The sequence below is a fragment of the Oncorhynchus clarkii genome, chromosome 16 (assembly GCF_045791955.1).
Source record: "Oncorhynchus clarkii lewisi isolate Uvic-CL-2024 chromosome 16, UVic_Ocla_1.0, whole genome shotgun sequence".
NCBI classification, from domain to species: Eukaryota; Metazoa; Chordata; class Actinopteri; order Salmoniformes; family Salmonidae; genus Oncorhynchus; species Oncorhynchus clarkii.
In genome coordinates, this window is record NC_092162.1 from 7220820 (window position 1) to 7248283 (window position 27464).

A 27464-nucleotide genomic window follows, 5' to 3' on the forward strand; every position below is an offset into this window, starting at 1 on the left:
CACACACACACAGACACACACAAGCACAGCTTCAGCAAACCAATGCACACATGTAATACTGCAACAAATAAACCCTTAAACATAGTTACTAGACACTTAATAAAGGGAAACAGTGACTGAAGCCCATATTGAAGTGTTGTCAGGACAGAAGCACCCTGAACAGTAAGAGCACATCACTGAGCCAAACGGCTGAACAGTAAGAGCACATCACTGAGCCGAGTGGCTGAACAGTAAGAGCACATCACTGAGCCAAGCAGCTGAACAGTAAGAGCACATCACTGAGCCAAACGGCTGAACAGTAAGAGCACATCACTGAGCCAAACGGCTGAACAGTAAGAGCACATCACTGAGCCAAACGGCTGAACAGTAAGAGCACATCACTGAGCCACGCAGCTGAACAGTAAGAGCACATCACTGAGCCAAACGGCTGAACAGTAAGAGCACATCACTGAGCCAAACGGCTGAACAGTAAGAGCACATCACTGAGCCAAACGGCTGAACAGTAAGAGCACATCACTGAGCCGAGTGGCTGAACAGTAAGAGCACATCACTGAGCCAAGCAGCTGAACAGTAAGAGCACATCACTGAGCCAAACGGCTGAACAGTAAGAGCACATCACTGAGCCAAGCAGCTGAACAGTAAGAGCACATCACTGAGCCAAACGGCTGAACAGTAAGAGCACATCACTGAGCCAAACGGCTGAACAGTAAGAGCACATCACTGAGCCAAACGGCTGAACAGTAAGAGCACATCACTGAGCCGAGTGGCTGAACAGTAAGAGCACATCACTGAGCCAAACGGCTGAACAGTAAGAGCACATCACTGAGCCAAACGGCTGAACAGTAAGAGCACATCACTGAGCCAAGCAGCTGAACAGTAAGAGCACATCACTGAGCCAAGTGGCTGAACAGTAAGAGCACATCACTGAGCCAAACGGCTGAACAGTAAGAGCACATCACTGAGCCAAACGGCTGAACAGTAAGAGCACATCACTGAGCCAAGCAGCTGAACAGTAAGAGCACATCACTGAGCCAATTGGCTGAACAGTAAGAGCACATCACTGAGCCAGTAAGAGCACATCACTGAGCCAATTGGCTGAACAGTAAGATCACATCACTGAGCCAATTGGCTGAACAGTAAGAGCACATCACTGAGCCAATTGGCTGAGCAGTAAGAGCACATCACTGAGCCGAGTGGCTGAACAGTAAGAGCACATCACTGAGCCAAGTGGCTGAACAGTAAGAGCACATCACTGAGCCGAGTGGCTGAACAGTAAGAGCACATCACTGAGCCAAGTGGCTGAACAGTAAGAGCACATCACTGAGCCAGTAAGAGCACATCACTGAGCCAGTAAGAGCACATCACTGAGCCAGTAAGAGCACATCACTGAGCCAAGCGGCTGAACAGTAAGAGCACATCACTGAGCCGAGTGGCTGAACAGTAAGAGCACATCACTGAGCCAAGTGGCTGAACAGTAAGAGCACATCACTGAGCCGAGTGGCTGAACAGTAAGAGCACATCACTGAGCCAAGTGGCTGAACAGTAAGAGCACATCACTGAGCCAATTGGCTGTGGAGAGGGGGTGCAGGAGGTACCCAAACAAGAGGTGGAATCTATTGTCTCTGGTGGGATAATGTCCTGGTTTGGAAAGAACTGTGTGTGTGTGTGTGTGTGTGTGTGTGTGTGTGTGTGTGTGTGTGTGTGTGTGTGTGTGTGTGTGTGTGTGTATGTAATTGTGTGTAATTGTGTGTTCTTTGGTCAGTCCCCTAGTCCTCTCTCAGAAGTACTCCTCTCTTATCGGATCTGGCAGATCGTTCAAGTCCAGGAACACTGATTCGTTGGACAGCTTCCTGCCGTTGCTGGAGAGATCCAGTAGTTCCTCAGCCGTGTTGGGCACTGAGCTGATGTACATGTCCCACACTTGCTCCACATGACCCCCATGACCCCCATGACCCACCCCGACCCCTGGTCCAGAGTCCAGCTCCAGAAGCTTCTGCTTGATCTTCAGGTTCTTCTGGACGTTCCTGCGCTTGTGTTTAAACTCCAGAATGGTCTTGGTGTAGCGATTGATGATGGTGACCGAGGAGGCCATGCAGGCTGTGAACGAGCTCCACGCCAGGCTAGAGAAGAAGAAGGAAGGAAATGGTAGACACAAAGTCAATAAAGAAAACGTGTAAAATAAAATGTATCTATGAGAAGTATGGTCTTCCAACCTGAGGTGACAGAACCCCCCCATACAGTGTATAGAGCATAGAATCTCTGTGCGTGTGTGTGTGTGTGTGTGTGTGTGTGTGTGTGTGTGTGTGTGTGTGTGTGTGTGTGTGTGTGTGTGTGTGTACATGTTTAACTACTGTATATTTGTGGGTACCTGAAGTCCCAACAAGAATAGTTAACAAATAAAAATTTGACCAACTGAGGACATTTTGTTAGTCCCCACGAGGTCAAATGCTGTTTCTAAGGGGTTTAGGGCTAAGGTTAGAATTACTGTTTAGGGTTAGGAGCTAGGAGCTAGGGTTAGTTTTAGGGTTAGGAGCTAGGAGCTAGGGTTAGTTTTAGGGTTAGGAGCTAGGAGCTAGGGTTAGTTTTAGGGTTAGGAGCTAGGAGCTAGGGTTAGTTTTAGGGTTAAGGTTAGGTTTTGGGGTTAAGGTTAGGGTTAGGAGCTAGGAGCTAGGGTTAGTTTTAGGGTTAAGGTTAGATTTTGGGGTTAAGGTTAGGGTTAGGAGCTAGTATTAGGTTTATGGTTAGGGTTAGGAGCTAGGGTTAGGTTTAGGGTTAAGGTTAGGTTTTGGGGTTAATGTTAGGGTTAAAGTTTTGTGAATTTTGTATCCCCACAAGTTTAGTTGTACAAGACTCTCTCTGTGTGTGTGTGTGTGTGTGTGTGTGTGTGTGTGTGTGTGTGTGTGTGTGTGTGTGTGTGTGTGTGTGTGTGTGTGTGTGTGTGTGTGTGTGTGTGTGTGTGTGCTTACATGTATGACCAGCTGTAGTCCCATGACTGAGGCTTCCAGTCCTCTGGCCCCAGACTGACTGTCAGCTGAAAGGCTGTGGTGAACATCATGTGGGCCACCATGCCAAGCAGACCTGGAATGTCAAGAGAAGTTAAACGAGTCTAGTGCTGCAGAAAGGAGCGTCAGAGACAAGTGGGGGAGTTAGATTTTCCACCACAAGGTGGCAGTATTGAGCTATAATGTCATGATAACCACTGTCGTCCTTGAGCACTACATGGTGTGCAGCCATTTCTTCCATCCCATATTCAGCTACACTAATCTTTAATCTAATCCCTAATCTTAATCCTAAACTTCTTGATGATGAGTTGATTTGTTGAATCATCTGTGTTAGTGCTGGGCTGGAACAAAAGACTGCTCCATCTGTAGCAGCTTTCCTAGACCTGGAAACACCTGAAAAACAGCACTGAGTTAAACTGAGAAGAAGAGCTATGCCAGCATAGAGGACTGGCAGAATGACCAATCAACTGGACTATTGGCTATAACTTGCAGCTGTTTTTCTGCACTCTTTCCGTCTCTCTGCCAAAACCTCAAATCTCTCTGACATCCCAGTGATAAAAATGAAGTTGAAAATACATAAACTCAGCAAAAAAAGAAACGTCTCCTCACTGTCAACTGCATGTATTTTCAGCAAAGCGTAGCGTTGAGATTGCCTGCAATGACAACAAGCTCAGTCCGATGATGCTGTGACACACTGCCCCTGACCATGATGGACCCTCCACCTCCAAATCGATCCCGCTCCCGAGTACAGGCCTCGGTGTAACGCTCATTCCTTCGACAATAAATGCGAATCCGACCATCACCCCTGGTGAGACAAAACCGCGACTTGTCAGTGAAGAGCACTTTTTGCCTGTCCTGTCTGGTCCAGCAACGGTGGGTTTGTGCCCATAGGTGACGTTGTTGCCGGTAATGTTTGGTGAGGATGTGCCTTACAACAGGCCTACCTACAAGCCCTCAGTCCAACCTCTCTCAGCTTATTGCAGACAATCTGAGCACTGATGGAGGGATTGTGCGTTCCTGGTGTAACTCGGTCAGTTGTTGTTGCCATCCTGTACCTGTCCCGGAGGTGTGATGTTCGGATGTACCGATCCTGTGCAGGTGTTGTTACACGTGGTCTGCCGCTGCGAGGACGATCAGCTGTCCGTCCTGTCTCCCTGTAGCGCTGTCTTAGGCGTCTCACAACACGAACATTGCAATTGATTGCCCTGGCCACATCTGCAGTCCTCATTGACTCTCAGATGATCACGCAGGTGAAGAAGCCGGATGTGGAGGTCCTGGGCTGGCGTGGTCTACGGTTGTGAGGCCGGTTGAACGTACCGCAAAGATTCTCTAAAATGACGTTGGAGGCGGCATATGTTAGAGAAATGAACATTAAATTCCCTGGCAACAGCTCTGGTGGACATTCTTGCAGACAGCATGCCAATTGCACATTCCCTCAAAATTTTTCACATCTGTGGTATTGTGTCGTGTGACAAAACAACACATTTTAGAGTGGCCTTTTATTGTAATTATTATGCAATTATCATCTTCTTGATATTCCACACCTGTCAGGTGGATGGATTATATTGACAAAGGAGAAATGCTCACAAACCAGGATGCATCAAATTTGAGAGACATTTCTGTGATCTTTTATTTCAGCTCATGAAATCTTTATCTCTCTCTTTCTCCCACATCACTCTTTCTCTCTCTCTCTCTCGCTGTTTCTCCTACATCTCTCTCTCTTTCTTTCTCGCTCTTTCTTTCTATTTCTCCTACTTCTCTCTCTCGCTCTCTCTCTGACCTTTCCCCCCCATCTCTCTCACATCTCTCTCTGACCCCCCCCTTTCTCTCTCACACACATCTCTCTCTGTCCTTTTCACATCTCTCTCTCTCTCTCTCTCTCTCTCTCTCTCTCTCTCTCTTTCTCTCTTTCTCTCTCTCTCTCTCTCTCTCTCCCCCCCCCCCCCCCCCTCTATTTCCGGCTGGGCTAGTAACATGACAGCCGAAGCAAGGGATCTCCTCAGACTCCCCAAAAAGTGAGGGAACAGAAAAAACATGAGGAATAACAAACAGACTCTGTGCCAATCCGATTAGTGGTTAAGCCCCCCAAATCTCAGACTGAACAAGAGCAGAGATGATAGCAGCAGAGAACGTGTTCTCAGCATCCCCCTTCTCCCATTCACTCTCATGTTAATTCTCAGCATATTTCTACATATGTTAATCAATCATGTCAGACATCCTTTTTACAAACTACCGGAGCTTCAGTCCGAATCCACACACTTAGCATGAAGAGCCTTGTACGGTGTAACCTAGCCTTCCTTGACAGAGTCAGGACTGGAATTCTGCTGACGTTGGTCATATGTGACTCGTTTCAGGAAACTAGGCGTATGTCGCGCGTCACTACTTAACAGGAGAGCCATTTGAACGTAAACTTTCTTTTGTTTATTTTATCAAAATGCATTTTTTTGTAGCTAGCTACATTTTCAGATATTACACATTTTTAATTTTGTCAGAAAGTCAATTTCATTTCAAGTTAGTGTACTGTTAGCTAGCTAGCTAATGTTAGCTGGTTGGCTAGCTAGCTAACGTTACGTGTATGAACTTATTATTCGTATCTCAGAGCCATTTGCTTGGCTAGTTATAGCCTAATGTTAGCCAAATGTTGCCATTTCAATTTAAAGTGTACTGCTAGCTAGCTAGCTAATGTTAGCTGGTTGGCTAGCTAGCTAACGTTAGCTGGCTCGCTAGATAAAGTTACGTGTAGTAATATTATAATTATGATCTGTGTAGTGATATTATTCATATCTCAGAGAGCCATTTGTATTGCTAGTCATTACCTGCTGTTAGCTAGCTAACATTGAACCTGGTTGGTTAGCTACCTGCAGATTCATGCAGGGTAGTAACGTCATGAGTTGGGATTATGGTTCATTGTTTAGCTAGCTACTATGCAAGTAACCATTTCAATAGAATGTTTATAATGTCACTGCGACAACTGACGATTGACGTAGATGGTAAATTCACTCTGTCTATCTACTCCGATTTCAAAGCACTCTCGTCTGAGTGTGCCAGAGCACATAATAACTGACACATTTACGAACATTCAACACCCGTTGAATATGGTCAGTGTTAGTAAACGTTGGCAAAACAGCATAATTCAATTGTTGCCAGCAGCACAGTTGCAGTCACCAACACTCTAGATAACATGTAAATTGCCTAACCAGCTCTGCTAGGGCGAGTAAAATGGACAGAGTGAGGTGTTCTCTCATTTGTGTCTGAAAGTAGCTACAGTAGCAAGCTAGCCAACGTTAGCCTGTTAGCTTGGGTGCTTGACTGCTGTTGTTAGGGCAGAACACTTGGATCAACCCTACTCCTTGGCCAGAGCGTCCTCTGAATGCTCTGAGAGCGAAACGCTCTGAATTTACGAAGGGACAATCTGACAACGCTCTCAGTTTACGACCGTCCAGAGCACACTCTGGCACTCCAGATAAAATGTACGAACACACCCGTAGTATAAACCAGTCTTTAGTCTTTAAATCTTTTGTTGTTTAGTACATGTGAATCCTTAAAGAGATGGGTGGGGCTAAGGCCTAAGAGGGTGTGAACGATGCTGAATGGGTGTAGACAAAGAAGAGCTTTCTCAAAAGTGAGGTTACAAGTTGATCAACTTTCAAAGCAGAATGACTTTCCCATTGTTCCTCAACTACAGTGTATGATATAGTCTAGCTCTGAGTCTCTACTTTTATCCAACGTAGAAGACACAATTTAAAATATTGCTACATAAGACCGAATCGAGCCGGTCGGTCATGATACATTTCCTACAGATTTAATAATATGCTTTTCAGTGGCAGTGTTTGATTGGTGTTCATTCCACATCAAGCATTTTGGATTTTGGACATGAGATAATTCTGCTCCCCTGTAGTAGTTTCCATCTGTCTTGTATGTGTATGGAGAGCCAGGCAGCACCTCTACTTGCACACCACCTTATCTTTCCTCTCTAAAACTTAGCCAGGCTTATTACCCAGACTGGTGTGTGGACAAAGCTGAAGTTGTTCTCTTCTTGGTAATGGTAAAGCATGACATTAATCACCCATATGGGCAGTTTGTGCTAAAACAAAGACCTGAGATAGTGAAAGTGTATTTTTCTCTCTCTCTCTCTCTCTCTCTCTCTCTCTCTCTCCGTCTACCTCCTCTCTCTCCTCTCCCTCCATACCCCCCCATCTCTCTCCCTTCATACTCCTCTCTCTCTCCCCTCTCACCCTTTTTGTCTCTCTACATTGCCTCTCTCTCCCTCTCTCCATACACCCCATCTCTCTCCCTTCATCCTCTCTCTCTCCCCTCTCACCCTTTTTGTCTCTCTACATTCCCTCTCTCTCCCTCCCTCCATACCCCCCATCTCTCTCCCTTCATACTCTCTCCCTTCATCCTCTCTCTCTCCCCTCTCACCCTTTTTGTCTCTCTACATTCCCTCTCTCTCCCTCTCTCCATACACCCCATCTCTCTCCCTTCATCCTCTCTCTCTCCCCTCTCACCCTTTTTGTCTCTCTACATTCCCTCTCTCTCCCTCTCTCCATACCCCCCATCTCTCTCCCTTCATCCTCTCTCTCTCCCCTCTCACCCTTTTTGTCTCTCTACATTCCCTCTCTCTCCCTCCCTCCATACCCCCCATCTCTCTCCCTTCATCCTCTCTCTCTCCCCTCTCACCCTTTTTGTCTCTCTACATTCCCTCTCTCTCCCTCCCTCCATACCCCCATCTCTCTCCCTTCATCCACTCTCTCTCCCCTCTCACCCTTTTTGTCTCTCTACATTCCCTCTCTCTCCCTCCCTCCATACCCCCCATCTCTCTCCCTTCATCCTCTCTCTCTCCCCTCTCACCCCTTTTGTCTCTCTACATTCCCTCTCTCTCCCTCTCTCCATACCCCCCATCTCTCTCCCTTCATACTCTCTCCCTTCATCCTCTCTCTCTCCCCTCTCACCCTTTTTGTCTCTCTACATTCCCTCTCCCTCCCTCTCTCCATACCCCCCATCTCTCTCCCTTCATACTCTCTCCCTTCATCCTCTCTCTCTCCCCTCTCACCCTTTTTGTCTCTCTACATTCCCTCTCTCTCCCTCTCTCCATACACCCCATCTCTCTCCCTTCATCCTCTCTCTCTCCCCTCTCACCCTTTTTGTCTCTCTACATTCCCTCTCTCTCCCTCTCTCCATACCCCCCATCTCTCTCCCTTCATACTCTCTCCCTTCATCCTCTCTCTCTCCCCTCTCACCCTTTTTGTCTCTCTACATTCCCTCTCTCTCCCTCTCTCCATACCCCCCATCTCTCTCCCTTCATCCTCTCTCTCTCCCCTCTCACCCTTTTTGTCTCTCTACATTCCCTCTCTCTCCCTCCCTCCATACCCCCCATCTCTCTCCCTTCATCCTCTCTCTCTCCCCTCTCACCCTTTTTGTCTCTCTACATTCCCTCTCTCTCCCTCTCTCCATACACCCCACGATCAATTAGTTTAATAAGGGTTTCTCTAGTTTCTGGCCTCTAGCATTCCTGTAGAAACCATTACAACAAGATGCTGAGCTGGGTAAACTGTTTAAGCTTCTCTATAACCTAGATGAACACAATAAAAACAGTCACAAAGGAAAACCCTTTTACTGATTTATTTGGATCAGGGATTGGCAACTGGCGGCCCCCTTTCTCTAGGCCGGCAGATCATTTCTACAAAATAAATATATATATATATATATATATATATATATACACTGCTCAAAAAAATAAAGGGAACACTAAAATAACACATCCTAGATCTGAATGAATGAAATATTCTTATTAAATACTTTTTTCTTTACATAGTTGAATGTGCTGACAACAAAATCACACAAAAATTATCAATGGAAATCAAATTTATCAACCCATGGAGATCTGGATTTGGAGTCACACTCAAAATTAAAGTGGAAAACCACACTACAGGCTGATCCAACTTTGATGTAATGTCCTTAAAACAAGTCAAAATGAGGCTCAGTAGTGTGTGTGGCCTCCACGGGCCTGTATGAACTCCCGACAACGCCTGGGCATGCTCCTGATGAGGTGGCGAATGGTCTCCTGAGGGATCTCCTCCCAGACCTGGACTAAAGCATCCGCCAACTCCTGGACAGTCTGTGGTGCAACGTGGCGTTGGTGGATGGAGCGAGACATGATGTCCCAGATGTGCTCAATTGGATTCAGGTCTGGGGAACGGGCGGGCCAGTCCATAGCATCAATGCCTTCCTCTTGCAGGAACTACTGACACACTCCAGCCACATGAGGTCTAGCATTGTCTTGGAACCCAGGGCCAACCGCACCAGCATATGGTCTCACAAGGGGTCTGAGGATCTCATCTTGGTACCTAATGGCAGTCAGGCTACCTCTGGCGAGCACATGGAGGGCTATGCGGCCCCCCAAAGAAATGCCACCCCACACCATGACTGACCCACCGCCAAACCGGTCATGCTGGAGGATGTTGCAGGCAGCAGAACGTTCTCCACGGCATCTCCAGACTCTGTCATGTCCGTCACATGTGCTCAGTGTGAACCTGCTTTCATCTGTGAAGAGCACAGGGCGCCAGTGGCGAATTTGCCAATCTTGGTGTTCTCTGGCAAATGCCAAACGTCCTGCACGGTGTTGGGCTGTAAGCACAACCCCCACCTGTGGACGTTGGGCCCTCATACCACCCTCATGGAGTCTGTTTCTGACCGTTTGAGCAGACACATGCACATTTGTTGCCTGCTGGAGGTCATTTTGCAGGGCTCTGGCAGTGCTCCTCCTGCTCCTCCTTGCACAAAGGCGGAGGTAGCGGTCCTGCTGCTGGGTTGTTGCCCTCCTACGGCCTCCTCCACGTCTCCTGATGTACTGGCCTGTCTCCTGGTAGCGCCTCTATTCTCTGGACACTACACTGACAGACACAGAAAACCTTTTTGCCACAGCTCGCATTGATGTGCCATCCTGGATGAGCTGCACTACCTGAGCCACTTGTGTGGGTTGTAGACTCCGTCTCATGCTACCACTAGAGTGAAAGCACCGCCAGCATTCAAAAGTGACCAAAACATCAGCTAGGAAGCATGGGAACTGAGAAGTGGTCTGTGGTCCCCACCTGCAGAACCACTCCTTTATTGGGGGTGTCATGCTATTTGCCTATAATTTCCACCTGTTGTCTATTCCATTTGCACAACAGCATGTGAAATTTATTGTCAATCAGTGTTGCTTCCTAAGTGGACAGTTTCATTTCACAGAAGTGCGATTGACTTGGAGTTACATTGTGTTGTTTAAGTGTTCCCTTTATTTTTTTGAGCAGTGTATATTTAGGAACTCAGTCGGGGTATCAACCTCCTGTTGAGAGTTAGAATAATAGAATAGACAAGGTGCAAATTTTGAAATTTGGATCAACAGTTTTTCTCTGTTTTATTTACAATTAAAACATGTCAACTAAACATTTTTTAGATTGATAAATTAGTCTAGCCGAACTTGTAGTAATCATGGTTGAATTACCGACCGGGGGTGGCAGCTATTGATTTTGTTAGTCATTCTCACTCAGATATCATATTAAAAACTGCAAAAAAGTTCTCTCCACCCTATGGCAGAATGTGTAGAATTGAAGGAAATTAGCTGTAACACAGCCAATATTTCTCCCCGCACCATGGCAAAATGAGTAGAAATGCATGAAATGTGTAATAAAATAGGGAAATCTTCTCCCCGCCCAAAGACAAAATGTGTAATAAAACGGCAACATTTTCTCTACGCCCCATGACAAAATGTGTAGAATAGCAGGAAATTAACGTTTTCTCTCCGCTCTCAAGAGAGGGGCAGAAACATGTCGCTTAGGGCCCCAAAAGGCCAGGGACCGCTCTGACTGCATGTTTGGGCATGGATATGGGTATATATGTGGGTATATAGATGTGGGTATAGATGTGGGTATATATCTGGGTATAGATCTGGGTATAGATCTGGGTATAGATCTGGGTAAAGATGTAGGTATAGATGTGGGTATAGATCTGGGTATAGATGTGGGTATAGGTGTGGATATGGATGTGGATGTGGGTATAGATGTGGGTATAGATGTGGGTATGGATGTGGGTATGGATGTGGGTATAGATGTGGGTATGGGTGTGGGTATAGATGTGGGTATGGGTGTGGGTGTGGATGTGGGTATAGATGTGGGTATAGATCTGGGTATAGATGTAGGTATAGATGTGGGTATAGATGTAGGTATAGATGTGGGTATAGATCTGGGTATAGATGTAGGTATAGATGTGGGTATAGATCTGGGTATAGATCTGGGTATAGATGTGGGTATAGATGTGGGTATAGATCTGAGTATAGATTTGGGTATAGATCTGGGTATAGATGTGGGTATAGATCTGGGTATAGATGTGGGTATAGATCTGGGTATAGATCTGGGTATAGATGTGGGTATAGATGTGGGTATAGATGTGGGTATAGATCTGGGTATAGATCTGGGTATAGATGTGGGTATAGATCTGGGTATAGATGTGGGTATAGATGTGGGTATAGATGTGGGTATAGATGTGGGTATAGATCTGGGTATGGATGTGGGTATAGATCTGGGTATAGATCTGGGTATAGATGTGGGTATAGATCTGGGTATAGATCTGGGTATATATGTGGGTATAGATCTGGGTATAGATGTGGGTATAGATGTGGGTATAGATGTGGGTATGGGTGTGGGTATAGATGTGGGTATAGATCTGGGTATAGATCTGGGTATAGATGTGGGTATAGATGTGGGTATAGATGTGGGTATAGATGTAGGTATAGATGTGGGTATAGATCTGGGTATAGATGTAGGTATAGATGTGGGTATAGATCTGGGTATAGATCTGGGTATAGATGTGGGTATAGATGTGGGTATAGATCTGAGTATAGATTTGGGTATAGATCTGGGTATAGATGTGGGTATAGATCTGGGTATAGATGTGGGTATAGATCTGGGTATAGATCTGGGTATAGATGTGGGTATAGATGTGGGTATAGATGTGGGTATAGATCTGGGTATAGATCTGGGTATAGATGTGGGTATAGATCTGGGTATAGATGTGGGTATAGATGTGGGTATAGATGTGGGTATAGATGTGGGTATAGATCTGGGTATGGATGTGGGTATAGATCTGGGTATAGATCTGGGTATAGATGTGGGTATAGATCTGGGTATAGATCTGGGTATATATGTGGGTATAGATCTGGGTATAGATGTGGGTATAGATGTGGGTATAGATGTGGGTATGGGTGTGGGTATAGATGTGGGTATGGGTGTGGGTATAGATGTGGTTATGGGTGTGGGTATAGATGTGGTTATGGATGATGGTATAGATGTGGGTATGGATGTGGGTATAGATGTGGTTATAGATGTGGGTATGGATGTGGGTATAGATGTGGGTATAGATGTGGGTATGGGTGTGGGTATAGATGTGGTTATGGATGTGGGTATGGATGAGGGTATACATGTGGGTATGGATCTGGGTATAGATGTGGTTATGGGTATGGGTATAGATCTGGGTATAGATGTGGGTAGAGATGTGGGTATAGATGTGGGTATAGATCTGGGCATGGATATGGGTATAGATCAGGGTATAGATGTGGGTATGGGTGTGGGTATAGATGTCGTTATGGATATGGGTATAGATCTCGGTATAGATGTGGGTATAGATGTGGGTATAGATGTGGGTATAGATGTGGGTATGGGTGTGGGTATAGATGTGGGTATAGATGTGGGTATAGATGTGGGTATGGGTGTGGGTATAGATGTGGTTATGGATGTGGGTATGGATGATGGTATAGATGTGGGTACGGATGTGGGTATAGATGTGGTTATAGATGTGGGTATGGATGTTGGTATAGATGTGGGTATAGATGTGGGTATGGGTGTGGGTATAGATGTGGTTATAGATGTGGGTATGGATGAGGGTATAGATGTGGGTATAGATCTGGGTATAGATGTGGGTATGGGTCTGGGTATAGATCTGGGTATAGATCTGGGCATGGATATGGGTATTGATCTGGGTATAGATGTGGGTATAGATCTGGGTATAGATCTGGGCATGGATATGGGTATAGATCTGGGTATAGATGTGGGTATAGATCTGGGTATTGATCTGGGTATAGATGTGGGTATAGATCTGGGTATAGATCTGGGCATGGATATGGGTATAGATCTGGGTATAGATGTGGGTATGGGTGTGGGTATAGATGTGGTTATGGGTGTCGGTATAGATGTGGTTATGGATGTGGGTATAGATGTGGTTATAGATGTGGGTATGGATGTGGGTATAGATGTGGTTAAAAATGTGTGTATGGATGTGGGTATGGATGTAGGGATAGATGTAAGGTATAGATCTGGGTATAGATCTGGGTATAGATCTGGGCATGGATATGGGTATTGATCTGGGTATAGATATGGGTATAGATCTGGGTATAGATCTGGGCATGGATATGGGTATAGATCTGGGTATAGATGTGGGTATGGATGTGGGTATAGATGTGGGTATGGATGTGGGTATATATGTGGGTATAGATGTGGGTATTGATGTGGGTATAGATGTGCATATAGATGTGGGTATAGATGTGGGAATGGATGTGGGTATGGATGTGGTTATAGATGTGGGTATGGATGTGGGTATAGATGTGGGTTATGGATGTGGGTATAGATGTGGGTTATGGATGTGGGTATAGATGTGGGTATAGATGTGGGTATTGATGTGGGTATAGATGTGCATATGGATGTGGGTATAGATGTGGGAATGGATGTGGGTATGAATGAGGGTATATATCTGGGTATAGATTATTGGTATAGATGTGGGTATAGATTATTGGTATAGATGTGGTTATAGATGTGGGAAAAGATGTTGGTATAGATGTGAGTATGGACGTGGGTATGGACGTGGGTAAGGATGTGGGTAGGGATATGGGTATGGATGTCGGTATAGATGGATAACTCCCGTGAGATGAGACTGTAGGAAGGACAGGATAACTCTCCTGAGATGAGACTGTAGACAGGACAGGATAACTCTCCTGAGATGAGACTGTAGGAAGGACAGGATAACTCTCCTGAGATGAGACTGTGGACAGGACAGGATAACTCTCCTGAGATGAGACTGTAGACAGGACAGGATAACTCTCCTGAGATGAGACTGTAGGAAGGACAGGATAACTCTCCTGAGATGAGACTGTAGACAGGACAGGATAACTCCCCTGAGATGAGTCTGTAGGAAGGACAGGATAACTCTCCTGAGATGAGACTGTAGACAGGACAGAATAACTCTCCTGAGATGAGACTGTAGACAGGATAACTCTCCTGAGATGAGACTGTAGACAGGACAGGATAACTCTCCTGAGATGAGACTGCAGACAGGATAACTCTCCTGAGATGAGACTGTAGACAGGACAGGATAACTCTCCTGAGATGAGACTGTAGACAGGACAGGATAACTCTCCTGAGATGAGACTGTAGACAGGACAGGATAACTCCTCTGAGATGAGACTGTAGGTAGGATAGGATAACTCCCCTGAGATGAGACTGTAGACAGGACAGGATAACTCCCCTGAGATGAGACTGTAGACAGGACAGGATAACTCTCCTGAGATGAGACTGTAGACAGGACAGGATAACTCCCCTGAGATGAGACTGTAGACAGGACAGGATAACTCCCCTGAGATGAGACTGTAGACAGGACAGGATAACTCTCCTGAGATGAGACTGTAGGAAGGACAGGATAACTCTCCTGAGATGAGTTATCCTGTCGATGAAAATATCCCCGTTATGTTTCACAGTTCAGTTCGATGGTACATTTTGTGGATTTCTGAGGTTACTGTTAATGCCTTCATCAAGAACAAAAACATTGAATGACCAACATCAGACGAGTGCCAAACTACCGCAAATGACCTGGACCTAAGACAAGAGGTTTAGAGACAGCCAAGAGGTTTGGAGACTGCCAAGAAGTTTAGAGACAGCCAAGAGGTTGGGATGACAGCCAAGAGGTTGGGATGACAGCCAAGAGGTTGGGATGACGGCCAAGAGGTTTGGATGTCAGCCCAGAGGTTGGGATGACAGCCAAGAGGTTGGATGACAGCCAAGAGGTTTGGAGAGTGCCAAGAGGCTTTAAGCCTATTCCTGGATGGACAAGCATTTGCACATAGTCCAGGAGAATCTAAACCAGACCGGAGGGTCCAGAGTCTAGACCATCACTTAGCCAACAGAACATCTAGACCATCACTTAGCCAAAAGAACATATAAACCATCACTTAGCCAACAGAACATCAAAACATCACATAGCCAACAGAACATCTAGACCATCATGTAGCCAACAGAACATCTAGACCATCAGTTAGCCAACAGAACACCAAGACCATCACTTAGCCAAAAGAACATCTAGACCATCACGTAGCCAACAGAACATCAAAACATCACATAGCCAACATAACATATAGACCATCACATAGCCAACAGAACATCTAGACCATCACGTAGCCAACATAACATATAGACCCTCACGTAGCCAACAGAACATATAGACCATCACATAGCCAACAGAACATCTAGACCATCACATAGCCAACAGAACATCTAGACCATCACATAGCCAACAGAACATATAGACCATCACATAGCCAACAGAACATCTAGACCATCACATAGCCAACAGAACATCTAGACCATCACATAGCCAACAGAACATATAGACCATCACGTAGCCAACAGAACATCTAGACCATCACGTAGCCAACAGAACATCAAAACATCACATAGCCAACAGAACATCTAGACCATCACGTAGCCAACAGAACATATAGACCATCACGTAGCCAATAGAACATATAGACCCTCACGTAGCCAATAGAACATCTAGACCATCACGTAGCCAATAGAACATCTAGACCCTCACGTAGCCAATAGAACATATAGACCCGCACATAGCCAACAGAACATAGAGACCCTCACGTAGCCAATAGAACATAGACCATCATGTAGCCAACAGAACATAGAGACCCTCACGTAGCCAATAGAACATAGAGACCATCACATAGCCAATAGAACACTGGAGTATTGTGTCTGCAGACGAACTCAGACGACAGGACCAGATGAATACTAATCCAGATAAAACGAGACAAGCTGTCTGAAAAAGACAACTCCTCATAGTATAAAGGAAGAGTTGATTTAAAGTCCAGCCTAGTCTGCAGACCCACAGATAGCAGTGAGCAGTGTTCCATGGGTATAAGTAAGTCACTGTTTTAGGGCCCCTCACTGAGTAAAGCTGCCTAAAGCTGCCAGCATGAAGATCGTGTTGATCTCCAGGGTTTCTGTAGTCCCAATCAGCAACAAACAAACAAACTAAACACTTTTCTACCTGAGAAGAATAATGAGGAGAGGAGAAAAGTGACTGATTCAATAGCAAGAGGCACGCACACACACATAAGAGAGCATGTAAAGTGTTGTTACCTGACAGGACAGTGAACATGGCAGCGAAGGCGTTGAGTTTGAGGCCGTTGATGACGTTTCCTAAGTGACACGCCTCTATGGACATGAGGATGCCTCCGGTGGCCAGGAGGAGAATATAAAGACACTCTGCCACGATACACAACCACAGCACTCCTACACAGAGAGAGAGAGAGAGAGAGAGAGAGAGAGAGAGAGAGGCAAGGGGATGGGAAAGAGGGACAAATGGGAGAGGAGAGGGAGGGAGGTGAGAAAAAGAGAGCAATGAGGGAGGGAGGGAGGGAGGGAGGGAGGGAGGGAGGGAGGGAGGGAGGGAGGGAGGGAGGGAGGGAGGGAGGGAGGGAGGGAGGGAGAGAGGGAGGGAGGGAGGGAGGGGAATATAGAGACACATACATTGAGGGGGAGGTTAGGAAAGGGAGTTGGACCAGTGACCCATTCACCATATCATTAACCTCCACTGTATCAATGAAGATTCATCTGTCTCTAAGAGACAGACAGACACACCACCTGACCTACACTCGCTGCCTGGGTTATGGATGATGGGATGAATGGTCCTTGATATGATTGCGGGCTTCTAACACTACATTAAGTTGCCCCCTATTACTGTGCAACTACGCAGTAAAGCTGTAGTAACAACATAGTAACAACGTTGTAACGTCATAACAACATAATAACAATGTAGTAACAACAAGGTAACAACGTAGTAACAACATGGTAACAACAAGGTAACAACACAGTAACCACAAGGTAACAACAAGGTAACAACGTAGTAACAACAAGGTAACAACGTAGCAACATCGTAGTAACAATGTTGTAACAACGTAGTAACAACACAGTAACAACGTAGTAACGACATAGTAACAACACAGCAACCACAAGGTAACAACAAGGTTACAACATAGTAACAACACAGTAGCAACACAATAACAACGTAGTAACAACATGTAACAACACAGTAACAACAAGGTAACAACGTAGTAACAACGTAGTAACAACACAGTAGAAACACAATAACAACGTAGTAACTACATAGTAACAACACAGTAGCAACACAGTAACAACTCAGTAACAACACAGTAGCAACACAATAACAATGCAATAACAACACAGTAGCAACACAATAACAACGTAGTAACAACTCAGTAACAACACAGTAGCAACACAATAACAACGTAGTAACAACGTAGTAACAACACAGTAGCAACACAATAACAACGTAGTAACAACGTAGTAACAACACAGTAACAACTCAGTAACAACACAGTAACGACATAGTAACAACGCAGTAACAAAAAGGTAACAACATAGTAACAACACAGTAGCAACGCAATAACAACGTAGTAACAATATAGTAACAACATAGTAACAACATAGTAACAACGTAGTAACACCGTAGAAACAAAATAGTAACAACATAGTAACAACGTAGTAACGATGTAGTAACAACATGGTAACAACATGTAACAACACAGTAACAACACAGTAAAGCCATAGTCACAACCTAGTAACAACATAGCAGCAACGTAGTATTACTATGCTATTACATGGTAATAGGGTTTAGCGGGATCAGTCATAAACATGTCTAGAACAAGGACTGTGTAATTACACATCCAACTGCTGAAACTTATTTCAGCAGAGATGTGTTTCCATTGAAAGCTGTGTGTGATGACGTAACGTATATAAAATAACTATTGCTGTTAAATTCCCATGTACCGAATGAAAAAATACAAGTTTAATTGGGTTCCATCGCATTTTCAACTCAACTGATGGTTTTGTCACAAAAAACTGTTGTGCCCACTCTGGTCTTGGCATATGCGCTGTAGCCAACAGCTTGCAAATACAGTGAGGGTAGGCAACCTTTACCGAACAAAAATATAAAACGCAACATGTAAAGATCCTAGAAATGTTCCATACGCAAATGATTTTTTGTTTTTTTTCTCAAATTTTTAGTAGTCCATCCATCTGACAGGTGTGGCATAACAGCATGATCATTACACAGGTGCACCTTGTGTAAGGTGACAATAAAAGGCTACTCTAAAATGTAGTTTTGTCACGCAACGCAATGCATGCAATTGGCATGCTGACTGCAGGAATGTCCACCAGTGCTGTTGCCAGAGAATTGAATGTTAATTTCTCTACCATAAGCCGCCGCCAACATCGTTTTAGAGAATTTAGCAGTATGTACAACCGGCCTCACAACCGCAGACCACGTGTAACCACGCCAGCTCAAGACCTCCACATCCGGCTTTGTCACCTGTGGGATCATCTGAGATCAACCACCCGGACAGCTGATGAAACGGAGGAGTATTTCTGTCTGTAATAAAGCCCTTTTGTGGGGAAAACTAATTTTGATTGGCTGGGCCTGGCTCCCAAGTGGATGGAGCTGTGCCCTCCCATGGCTGCACTCCTGCCCAGTCATGTGAAATCCATAGATTAGGGTCTAATAAATATATTTCAATTGAATAATTTCCTTAAATGAACTGTAACTCAGTAAAATTGTTGAAATTGCATGTTTCTGTTGTTACATGTGAATGAATGCATGGGGGAATACTAGCTAGCGTAGCGACCCTGTGTTTGTACATTTTACTCACTAAAGTAGTTATTGTTATGAGTCTGAAACAGGGAAATGAATTTGAATATTAATCTTTGTTAAACCCGTTAAAGAAAAGTCAAACAGAACATTTTCTCCTGTCTCCTTATTGCTCCTAGTAAGCCTATTGACTACAACGTTTACATTGTTACATTGTTATTACATGGCAATTAACAAGTTTTCATTTTACATTAAATTACACTGTAAATACATGTATATAATTTGTAACAACATTGTAATAACACGCGGTTAAAGATCACTATATTGTAAGTACAATGTAACTAAAAGGGTTATACGAACAACTGAAAACAATCTGCCTTGTTACAATTGTTGTTGCCGGCTCCTAGCCTATTAGGGCAAGATGGTATCAACCCTGGGTACGTGTAAGAAGGTCACAATTTGGCTGCCGTTATTACCATGGTCATTAACAGGTGAGGTTCAACCGTGTAATTACAAAACAGTAGTGACATAGTGGAAACAAGGAAATGTGGAATACCCTTTAGCAAGTGGGATGTGTGATTACACAGTCCTTGGGGCGGCAGGGTAGCCTAGTGGTTAGAGCGTTGGACTAGGAACCGGAAGGTTGCAAGTTCAAATCCCCGGGCTGACAAGGTACAAATCTGTCGTTCTACCCCTGAACTGTTCCTAGGCCGTCATTGAAAATAAGAATTTGTTCTTAACTGACTTGCCTAGTTAAATAAATGTTTTAAATGTGCAATAAGTGATGTTGTTACTAGGGTTTTTACTGTAGTTATTACTGAGTTGTTTCATAGTAACATTTTAACGTTGGCATGACAATAATAACTACATGTTATTACTAACCAGTTACAGTGTAATTACATAGACTGTTGCTTTAAGACCTGTAGAAAAAGTGCTGCCCAAAAATAGTTAGAATTTAAAATTTAAAAGTAGGCCTAGACCTAGATGAATAATTGAATCTATTCATATCTCTTAGCGATAGACCAATCCTTTTTACTTGTTCTGACCAAACTCTTAAATGGGATTTCAATGATTAATCAAAGGTGATCCTTTTTATTACACGGCAGGATTAAGGTGTATATTAAAGAGATGAAGGCAGTCTGTGATTTATTCAAGTGAATCTCACATACGTGCCTCTTTCGCAGTTTTGTACTTTTTTGTTTGTTGTTGTCTACCTGAGAGTATCCCTTTAGCTATTACTATAACTTAAGCTTTCTAGACAACATATCCCCCGTCACAAAAGCACAGAGAAAGGATTTATTGGATGAAATCAGAACTGAGATCAATTACATTAAAACGAACAAAACTCAGTTAGAAATGTATCATAATAATGCCCATTTTGGGTACAGAGACAGTGACATTGGACTCGAATTAGGCACAGAGAGGATGTGTGTGTGTGTGTGTGTGTGTGTGTGTGTGTGTGTGTGTGTGTGTGTGTGTGTGTGTGTTGAACAGTATTTTGTATTGAAGTGAATTAGGCACGGAAAGAATGTGCCGACACAGAGGAGGTAAAACTAATGAAGGAGAGATGTCTGACTGACATGCACGTTGCTTCTAGAGGCAGTTTGGAACTCGGTGGTGAGTGTTGCAACCGAGGACAGACGATTTTTACGCGCTACGTGCTTCAGCAATCGGTGGTTCTGTACTGTGAGCCCGTGTGGTCCACCACTTTGCGGCTGAGCCGTTGTTGCTCCTAGGTGTTTCCACTTCACAAGAACAGCACTCACAGTTGAAAGGGGCAGCTCTAGCAGGGCAGAAATTTGACGAACTGACTTGTTGGAAAGGTGGCATCCTATGACGGTGTCACGTTGAACGTCACTGAGCTCTTCAGTAAGGCCGTTCTACTGCCAATGTTTGTCTATGGAGAATGCATGGCTGTGTGCTTGATTGTATACACCCGGTGTGGCTGAAATAGCCAAATCCACTCATTTTAAGGTGTGTCCACATACTTTTGGCCATGTAGTGTATCTCAGTCACAGCAAGTAAAACGCTTCTGTAACCATTACTAGGAACATTGCTGTAGTTAACAATAGGTAGGTCCTCAAAATACCCTACATGGCTTAATATTCAACATAAACAGTTTAGGAGTTATTATCACTCTAATGCATTACATTATTATGGCATTATCACACATCCCTTGAATTGGTACAGAATTCTCACTAACGGGTGCAACAAATATAGCCACTTACATGGCAAGCCTCCAAAGATGCTAATGAACCAGCGATTCTTTCCCCCTCCCCAAACATTTTACCGCAATGCACTATAATTTACAGAATGCTGCAGTAAATATACAGCAAAACAGCAATAAAGTACTTTGATAAAAAGTATTTTAATAAAACTGCAGCAATTGCTAACAGTTATGTAATTCTATATTACAGTATACCAAATAATAATTTGTATTTTATATCACTACCAGATATAGTAGAGGGCTTAAGGGGTAAATATTCAACCATTAAACAATTTAAAGGTCCTGAACAGTAATTGTAAAAAGTACTTTTTCTCTCATGGCTAACAACCAGGATGTTTGAAAAGACAGGCAGAGTGGGTGGGGACCTTATATTCTTATATTCATGAGCTCACCTTGACTGACAGCTCTTTGAAACGCCTCTATCAAGCAACATGGATGCAAGTAAGCAGTGTTGCAGTAAAATCATCTCAAGCTAATTTGGTGATACACAAAACAACTCAGACAACATTAACATTGCATCAATGAGATTTTATATATATATATATATATAGTCTCCCAGTCTCTGCCGCAGAAAAAACATCCCCACAACATGATTCTGCCACCACCATGCTTCACCGTAGGGATGGTGCCAGGTTTCCTCCAGATGTTTCATCAGACCAAAGAATCTTGTTTCTCATAAATGAGGTGCTTTTTTTTGGCAAACTCCAAGCAGCAGTGATGGAACAAGTTCTCAATTGTCATACTTGAGTAAACGTAAAGTACCGAGGCTGTAATCGCTGCCAAAGGTGCTTCAACGAAGTCCTGAGTAAAGGGTCTGAATACTTATGGAAATGTAATATATCATTTTACATTTTTTTAAATAAATTAGTAAACATTTCTAGAAATCAGTTTTTTCTTTGTCATTATGGGATATCGTGTGTAGATTGAAGAGGGAAAAAAACGATTTAATTAATTTTAGAATAAGCCTGTAATGTAACAAAATGTGGAAAAAGTCAAGGGGTCTGAATAGTTTCCAAAAGCCCCGTGTACGTATATATAAATTAAATAATAATAATAAATTAAATATCTCCTATTTGGCATGTATTTTGTGATATACTTTACAGCATCACTGACTGATGTGCTTAGTGACAACTGCGTCAGAGATTTGAATGATCTAGCTGTATAAACCACGCCCCCTCTGCAAAAACGCCTTCTCTGATGTTAGTTACAAGGCGGTACTTATTTAAATTAGTTAAGAGAATATCATGTTACCATTGGTGTATTAAAATGAGAGTTAAAGTGATGTCACCTTGTGCCCTTAATAATTAATCCAAGTGTTTGACATGGGGGAGGGGGACCAGTAACGTTATGATCAAACTTTATCAATGTAGAAGCAACAGTTATTTTTCATAATTTTATCAAGTTTACTTAAAATATCATGCAATTTCATGAAAAACATGATTTTGTCTGTTGATGACCTGTAAGAAACTCTTCTAAACTGACAGGGACTACAAGCCAAAACAGATCAAAAAGACATGGCTAAACGCTCAACCATTATTTAACGTTTGAGACTTGTTGCCACTCTGATCTAATTCTGATGTGCAGTTTATTGTTAATTAAGGCACTACTACTACATATCACTTAAATTGCTATAGCACTCTTACTAACAGGGCAACAAGTATAGCCTCTTACAAGGAACACATCAAAATGGGTTGATGAGCCACAACAAAACCATGCAGCAACAAAAGGGTGGGTGGAACTGAATTACAGTAAATTACTGGCAGCACGGTCGACAGTAAATTACTGTAGATTTACAGAAGAACGTTTTTAGACTGCAAAAACACAGTATGATAATGTATTATGTGGGGGTGTTACTGAATTACAGTAAATTACTGTAGATTTACAAGATTAATTTCAGAAATAAATATTGAAATTGTAGTTTAATCAGTGGGGTACAGAATTTTCACTAATGGTTGCAACAAATATAGCCGCTTACAAGGGTCGCCTCAAAATAATGTTAATGAGACAGAGATTATTTCGCCACCCACAACATTTTCCTACAACGCACCATAATTCGCAGTATGCTGCTGTAAAAACAGCAAAACAGATCATACAGTAATTTAATGTAAAATTGTATTATGAAAGTACAGCAATTGTTGTAATTTTACAGCAGTTTAGAGGAATGGTAATTGAGCCCCGAAAATGCATTGGCCTTTACAGCACTGTACTGTAATATAGAGTTACTGTAAAAGTGTTGCTGTAAATGTACAATAATTTGTTACAGTGCAGTAGCTCCCCAGGAAAACCCAGCATTTCTAATCCTCTTAAATGATTCTACTGTAGGTTTTCACTTTTTAATTCACACTTTCCAATAAATCTAAGGATAACTTCAATCTCAGTAGAGCCCAGCATGAGACCATACTCCAGGACTATTAAGTGACTGGGTTCAATTTGCACCCTTCGAGCAAGTTGCACCCTTCGAGCTGCAATTCCTAATATGAGAGATGACTGGAATCTTGAAATAAAACAACAACACCCATAGCCATTCACAGATTAATAGAAAAAGTTTAATAACATGTTATTATGCAAAACCTACCTCTTTCGTGTGAGGGCGCAACATAAATGAAACTTCTGCAGTTTTCACCTGAAATAGAATGTGCCACACAATCAAACACAATGCAATCAAACACTCAATCATCAGATTTCTAAGGCGCATGTCTGGGTAAACGGGTGGCTAACCCAGTGCAGTCTTTAGCTCCATCCCTGATGAAACACCTGATTCTACTACTCAGCTTCTCATCAAATCAAATCGAATGTTATTTGTCACATGCGGCGAATACAACAGGTGTACCGTGAAATGCTTACCTACAAGCCCTTAACAAACAATGCAGTTCAAGAAAGAGTTAAGAAAATATTTAATGAATCAACTAAAGTAAAAAAAATAAAAAGTAACACTATAAAATGACATAACAATAACGAGGCTATCTATACAGGGGGTACCGTTACGGAGTCAATGTGCGGGGTATAGGTTGGTCAAGGTAGTTTGTACATGTAGGTTGGAATAACAAACAGCGAGTAGCAGCAGTGTAAAAACAAAGGGATGGTCAATGTCATTAGTATGGGTGGCTATTTGATTAATTGTTCAGTAGTCTTATAGCTTGGGGGTAGAAGCTGTTCATAATGTGCCTTTTGGACCTAAACTCTGCGCTCTGGTACTGCTTGCCGTGCGGTAGCAGAGAGAACAGTCTATTTACAGGACCTTGACCTAGAATTTTGATATCATGGATGGTCAGTCCTTGCATCCATAGCTCTGTCTATGATTTTGAGAGCGGTTACATTTCTCCAGCCTCGTCCCTCAGTTTTTTACCAAAATCGTGGCGGGGTTGAGAGCTTTGTTATAGTTTGAACTGTAGATTTTCCCTTTAAAATAAACAGCTAAATAAATATGCTTTTATACTTTCTCGTATGTTTTTAAAAATACGTTTTTGTTAGATTTTTTTGTATGTAAAATGCATAATATTCATAATATGATTATGAAAATCTCAGAGTAAAAACAACCACAGTCACATTTTTAAGGATTTTGCGTAGGTGCGTAATTAAATACAGACGATCGTTTTAATGTGTGTGTGAGTGAGTGTGCTGGCAGCTGACAGAAAATCCTTGGATATTTCACTCAAAAGACAAGAACAATTACATAGGTCTAGACTAAAAATTAGCATAGTCTATAATTCTGAGAACCCAATTCTAACTTCCATTAAAAAGACGGGCTAGTTCCATGCGTACTGCTGCGTCACATCGCAGTGCGCGAAAAAAGTTTTGTTCCCGGAGTTTATCTCTCTTACCTGTCATATTAACGTTCTCCTCGCACGAAAACCAGATCCCGGTGTGGAACTTCCTCATGAGGTACTTGTCCTCGCCGGTCTCCCAGATGTACTGGACCAGTCTGCTGTCATTAATGTTCGAGCTGTTGAACCTGATACAGAACGACTGTCTGGTGGTGGTGACCGGTCCCGTACAGAAAGGTTTCGCCACTTTCCGTGTCCCCTCGCACCAGTAGCTTGTAGTCAACGCGACAACGGCTAGAATCAGCGCGAGGAAGTTCAACGTAATAGCCAGAGATACTCTCCGCCGCCGGTCTATCCCCCCCATGACAGCAACCGGGAAAGGGAGACGCGCTAATCCCAAGGTTTAACACAGTATATGGCGATTTTTCCTTAGATCCTCCTAATGTAGGATAATCGGGCTTTCCGTTACCATACTGCGGGTAATTACAGTTGCGCGAGACTCCTGCATGACGAGCTAATCCTCAGATATGTTCTTCTGAGCCTGGTACTCTGAGACTTTGTAGCTAACACTCCTCCTCATCATCATATCCCCCCCTCTCTCATTCCCTCATTCCCTCTCCCATTTATTTAGTATCCCCCCCCATCCTCTCTCTCCTCCCATCATATCAATTATGGTGTGTGTGTGTGTGTATGTTTGTGTTGTGGAATTGGTTGAGTCCCTTGGCATCAAAGTCAGCATTCCTCTTCCCCAACCCCCCTCCCTCTATCATGACCTCCCCACACATGACACACACACGAGGACATTCTATGAGTGTACTGATGTGTCATCACCCATGGCAACACACACTCACACTCATACACACTCACTCGCATCAAAACCAGATTCATTACAGCATTAATGACAGTAATGTATGAAACCAGATTCATTACAGCATTAAATGAATGACAGTGATGTCTGAAACCAGATTCATTGACTTGCGGCGCACGGGTAAAATAATTGGGGAAGCCAATCCAGGAAAGAAATCCATACTACAACCTATGTGTTGTGATAATTGCGTTGTTTGCTCTATAACCTGTTAGTTCATATTCCTTGACATCATGATATTTTGGCCTAAGGCCGAGACAATAAGAAGACACAGTGTAGAATAAATTCAACCACACATTTGTTTCATTCCAAAACCGGAGAGCAGGGTTGAAAGTCAGGTGGTACGGTCCTGTATGGTACCGCATCCCGGCAAAATATGTAGTGGGGGTTACACAGTACAGGTCAAACCTGAGCTTATCACAGGTAATACAACATGCCCCAAAAACTGTAGGCTATTACAACATTATTTAATCCTACTGCATGTCAGCCGCGTGAACATGTTTCTAATTGACTGGAAACCGGGTGGTATTTGCTCCAAATTGCATTGTGGTTTGAGGAGAACACTCAAGGCGAGATGAGTGGTCGAGATCGAGGCGCGCGTGGACAACGGTGGATGCATCAATTCAGACTACAAGTGTGGGTCTAATGACAATCTCAGAACGTCACTACAATACACGAGGGTGTTTAGTAACAGATGTCTCTTTTCATTTATCAAATGCAGGTGCCCCGTGCACGGTTGGTGTTTGGATGCTGAAATTATTTTGAGAGTGAACGAATGTGCACAGGTAGCCTACATGAGCGCCATTGTGTGACAATCAGATGAAAACATCATGACTGGTTGTGTTTATGCCACATTAAAAGGCGAAGGTATCGCGGAAGAAGAAGTCGAACTGCGACAGGATTAATGACCCGAGAAATACGGAACGGACCAATGAATAGTGGAGAGCCAAACTCTCTGCGGCAACGTTGGACAAAAGCCTGAGCGGAGGGGACGCTGTGTACGGAAGCCCCAATCAAACGGCAAAACCAAAATTGAGACGTGAATTAAAGCTAGTCTTCCCCGCTGACGAAGGCAGTCCGGTGACAAAATCTAAGGCGATGGACTTAGTCTGCGCGCAGACCGAACAAGCAGCCACGAAACGACGCGTGTCATGCTCCCGGGTGGGCCACCAAAAAAGCTTTCGGGATCAGTGGAGGCTTGAAGAACTGAAGAGACGAGACAAAGCATCAGGCTTGGTGTTCTTAGAGCCCGGACGATAAGAAATCACGAACTCGAAACGAGCGAAAAACATCGCCCAACGCGCCTGACGCGCATTAAGTCGTTTGGCAGAACGGATGTACTCAAGGTTCCTATGGTCAGTCCAAACGACAAAAGGAACGGTCGCCCCCTCCAACCACTGTCTCCATTCGCCTCGCGGTTACCCACATCATAGTTACGTTCCGACGGCGACAGGCGATGAGAAAAATACGCGCATGGGTGGACCTTGTCGTCAGAGAGGGAGCGCTGAGAAAGGATGGCTCCCACGCCCACCTCTGACGCGTCAACCTCGACAACGAACTGTCTAGAGACGTCAGGTGTAACAAGGATAGGAGCGGATGTAAAACGATTCTTGAGGAGATCAAAAGCTCCC

General features: G+C 43.7%; 1 protein-coding gene across 1 annotated transcript; it reads right to left on the reverse strand.

The window, feature by feature from the left end:
- Positions 1-1777: 1777 nt before the first annotated feature.
- On the reverse strand, positions 1778-25332 carry LOC139367425 (germ cell-specific gene 1-like protein). Its single transcript, XM_071105632.1, has 5 exons — positions 25026-25332; positions 23780-23827; positions 16451-16603; positions 2967-3078; positions 1778-2120 (listed from the first exon to the last, which is right to left on the reverse strand). The coding sequence occupies exons 1-5, from the start codon at positions 25330-25332 to the stop codon at positions 1778-1780; spliced, it is 963 nt and encodes a 320-aa protein (XP_070961733.1).
- Positions 25333-27464: the final 2132 nt, after the last annotated feature.

What these genes read in the sequence shown, in the direction of transcription:
- LOC139367425 (XM_071105632.1), bottom strand. Translation starts at nt 25,332, where the DNA reads ATGGGGGGGATAGACCGGCGGCGGAGAGTATCTCTGGCTATTACGTTG. An exon ending in GGAGAACGTTAATATGACAG is followed by an intron (nt 23,828 to 25,025) that starts GTAAGAGAGATA and finishes ATTCTATTTCAG; the next exon opens with GTGAAAACTGCAGAAGTTTC. An exon ending in GACTACAGCTGGTCATACAT is followed by an intron (nt 2,121 to 2,966) that starts GTAAGCACACAC and finishes CTTCTTCTCTAG; the next exon opens with CCTGGCGTGGAGCTCGTTCA.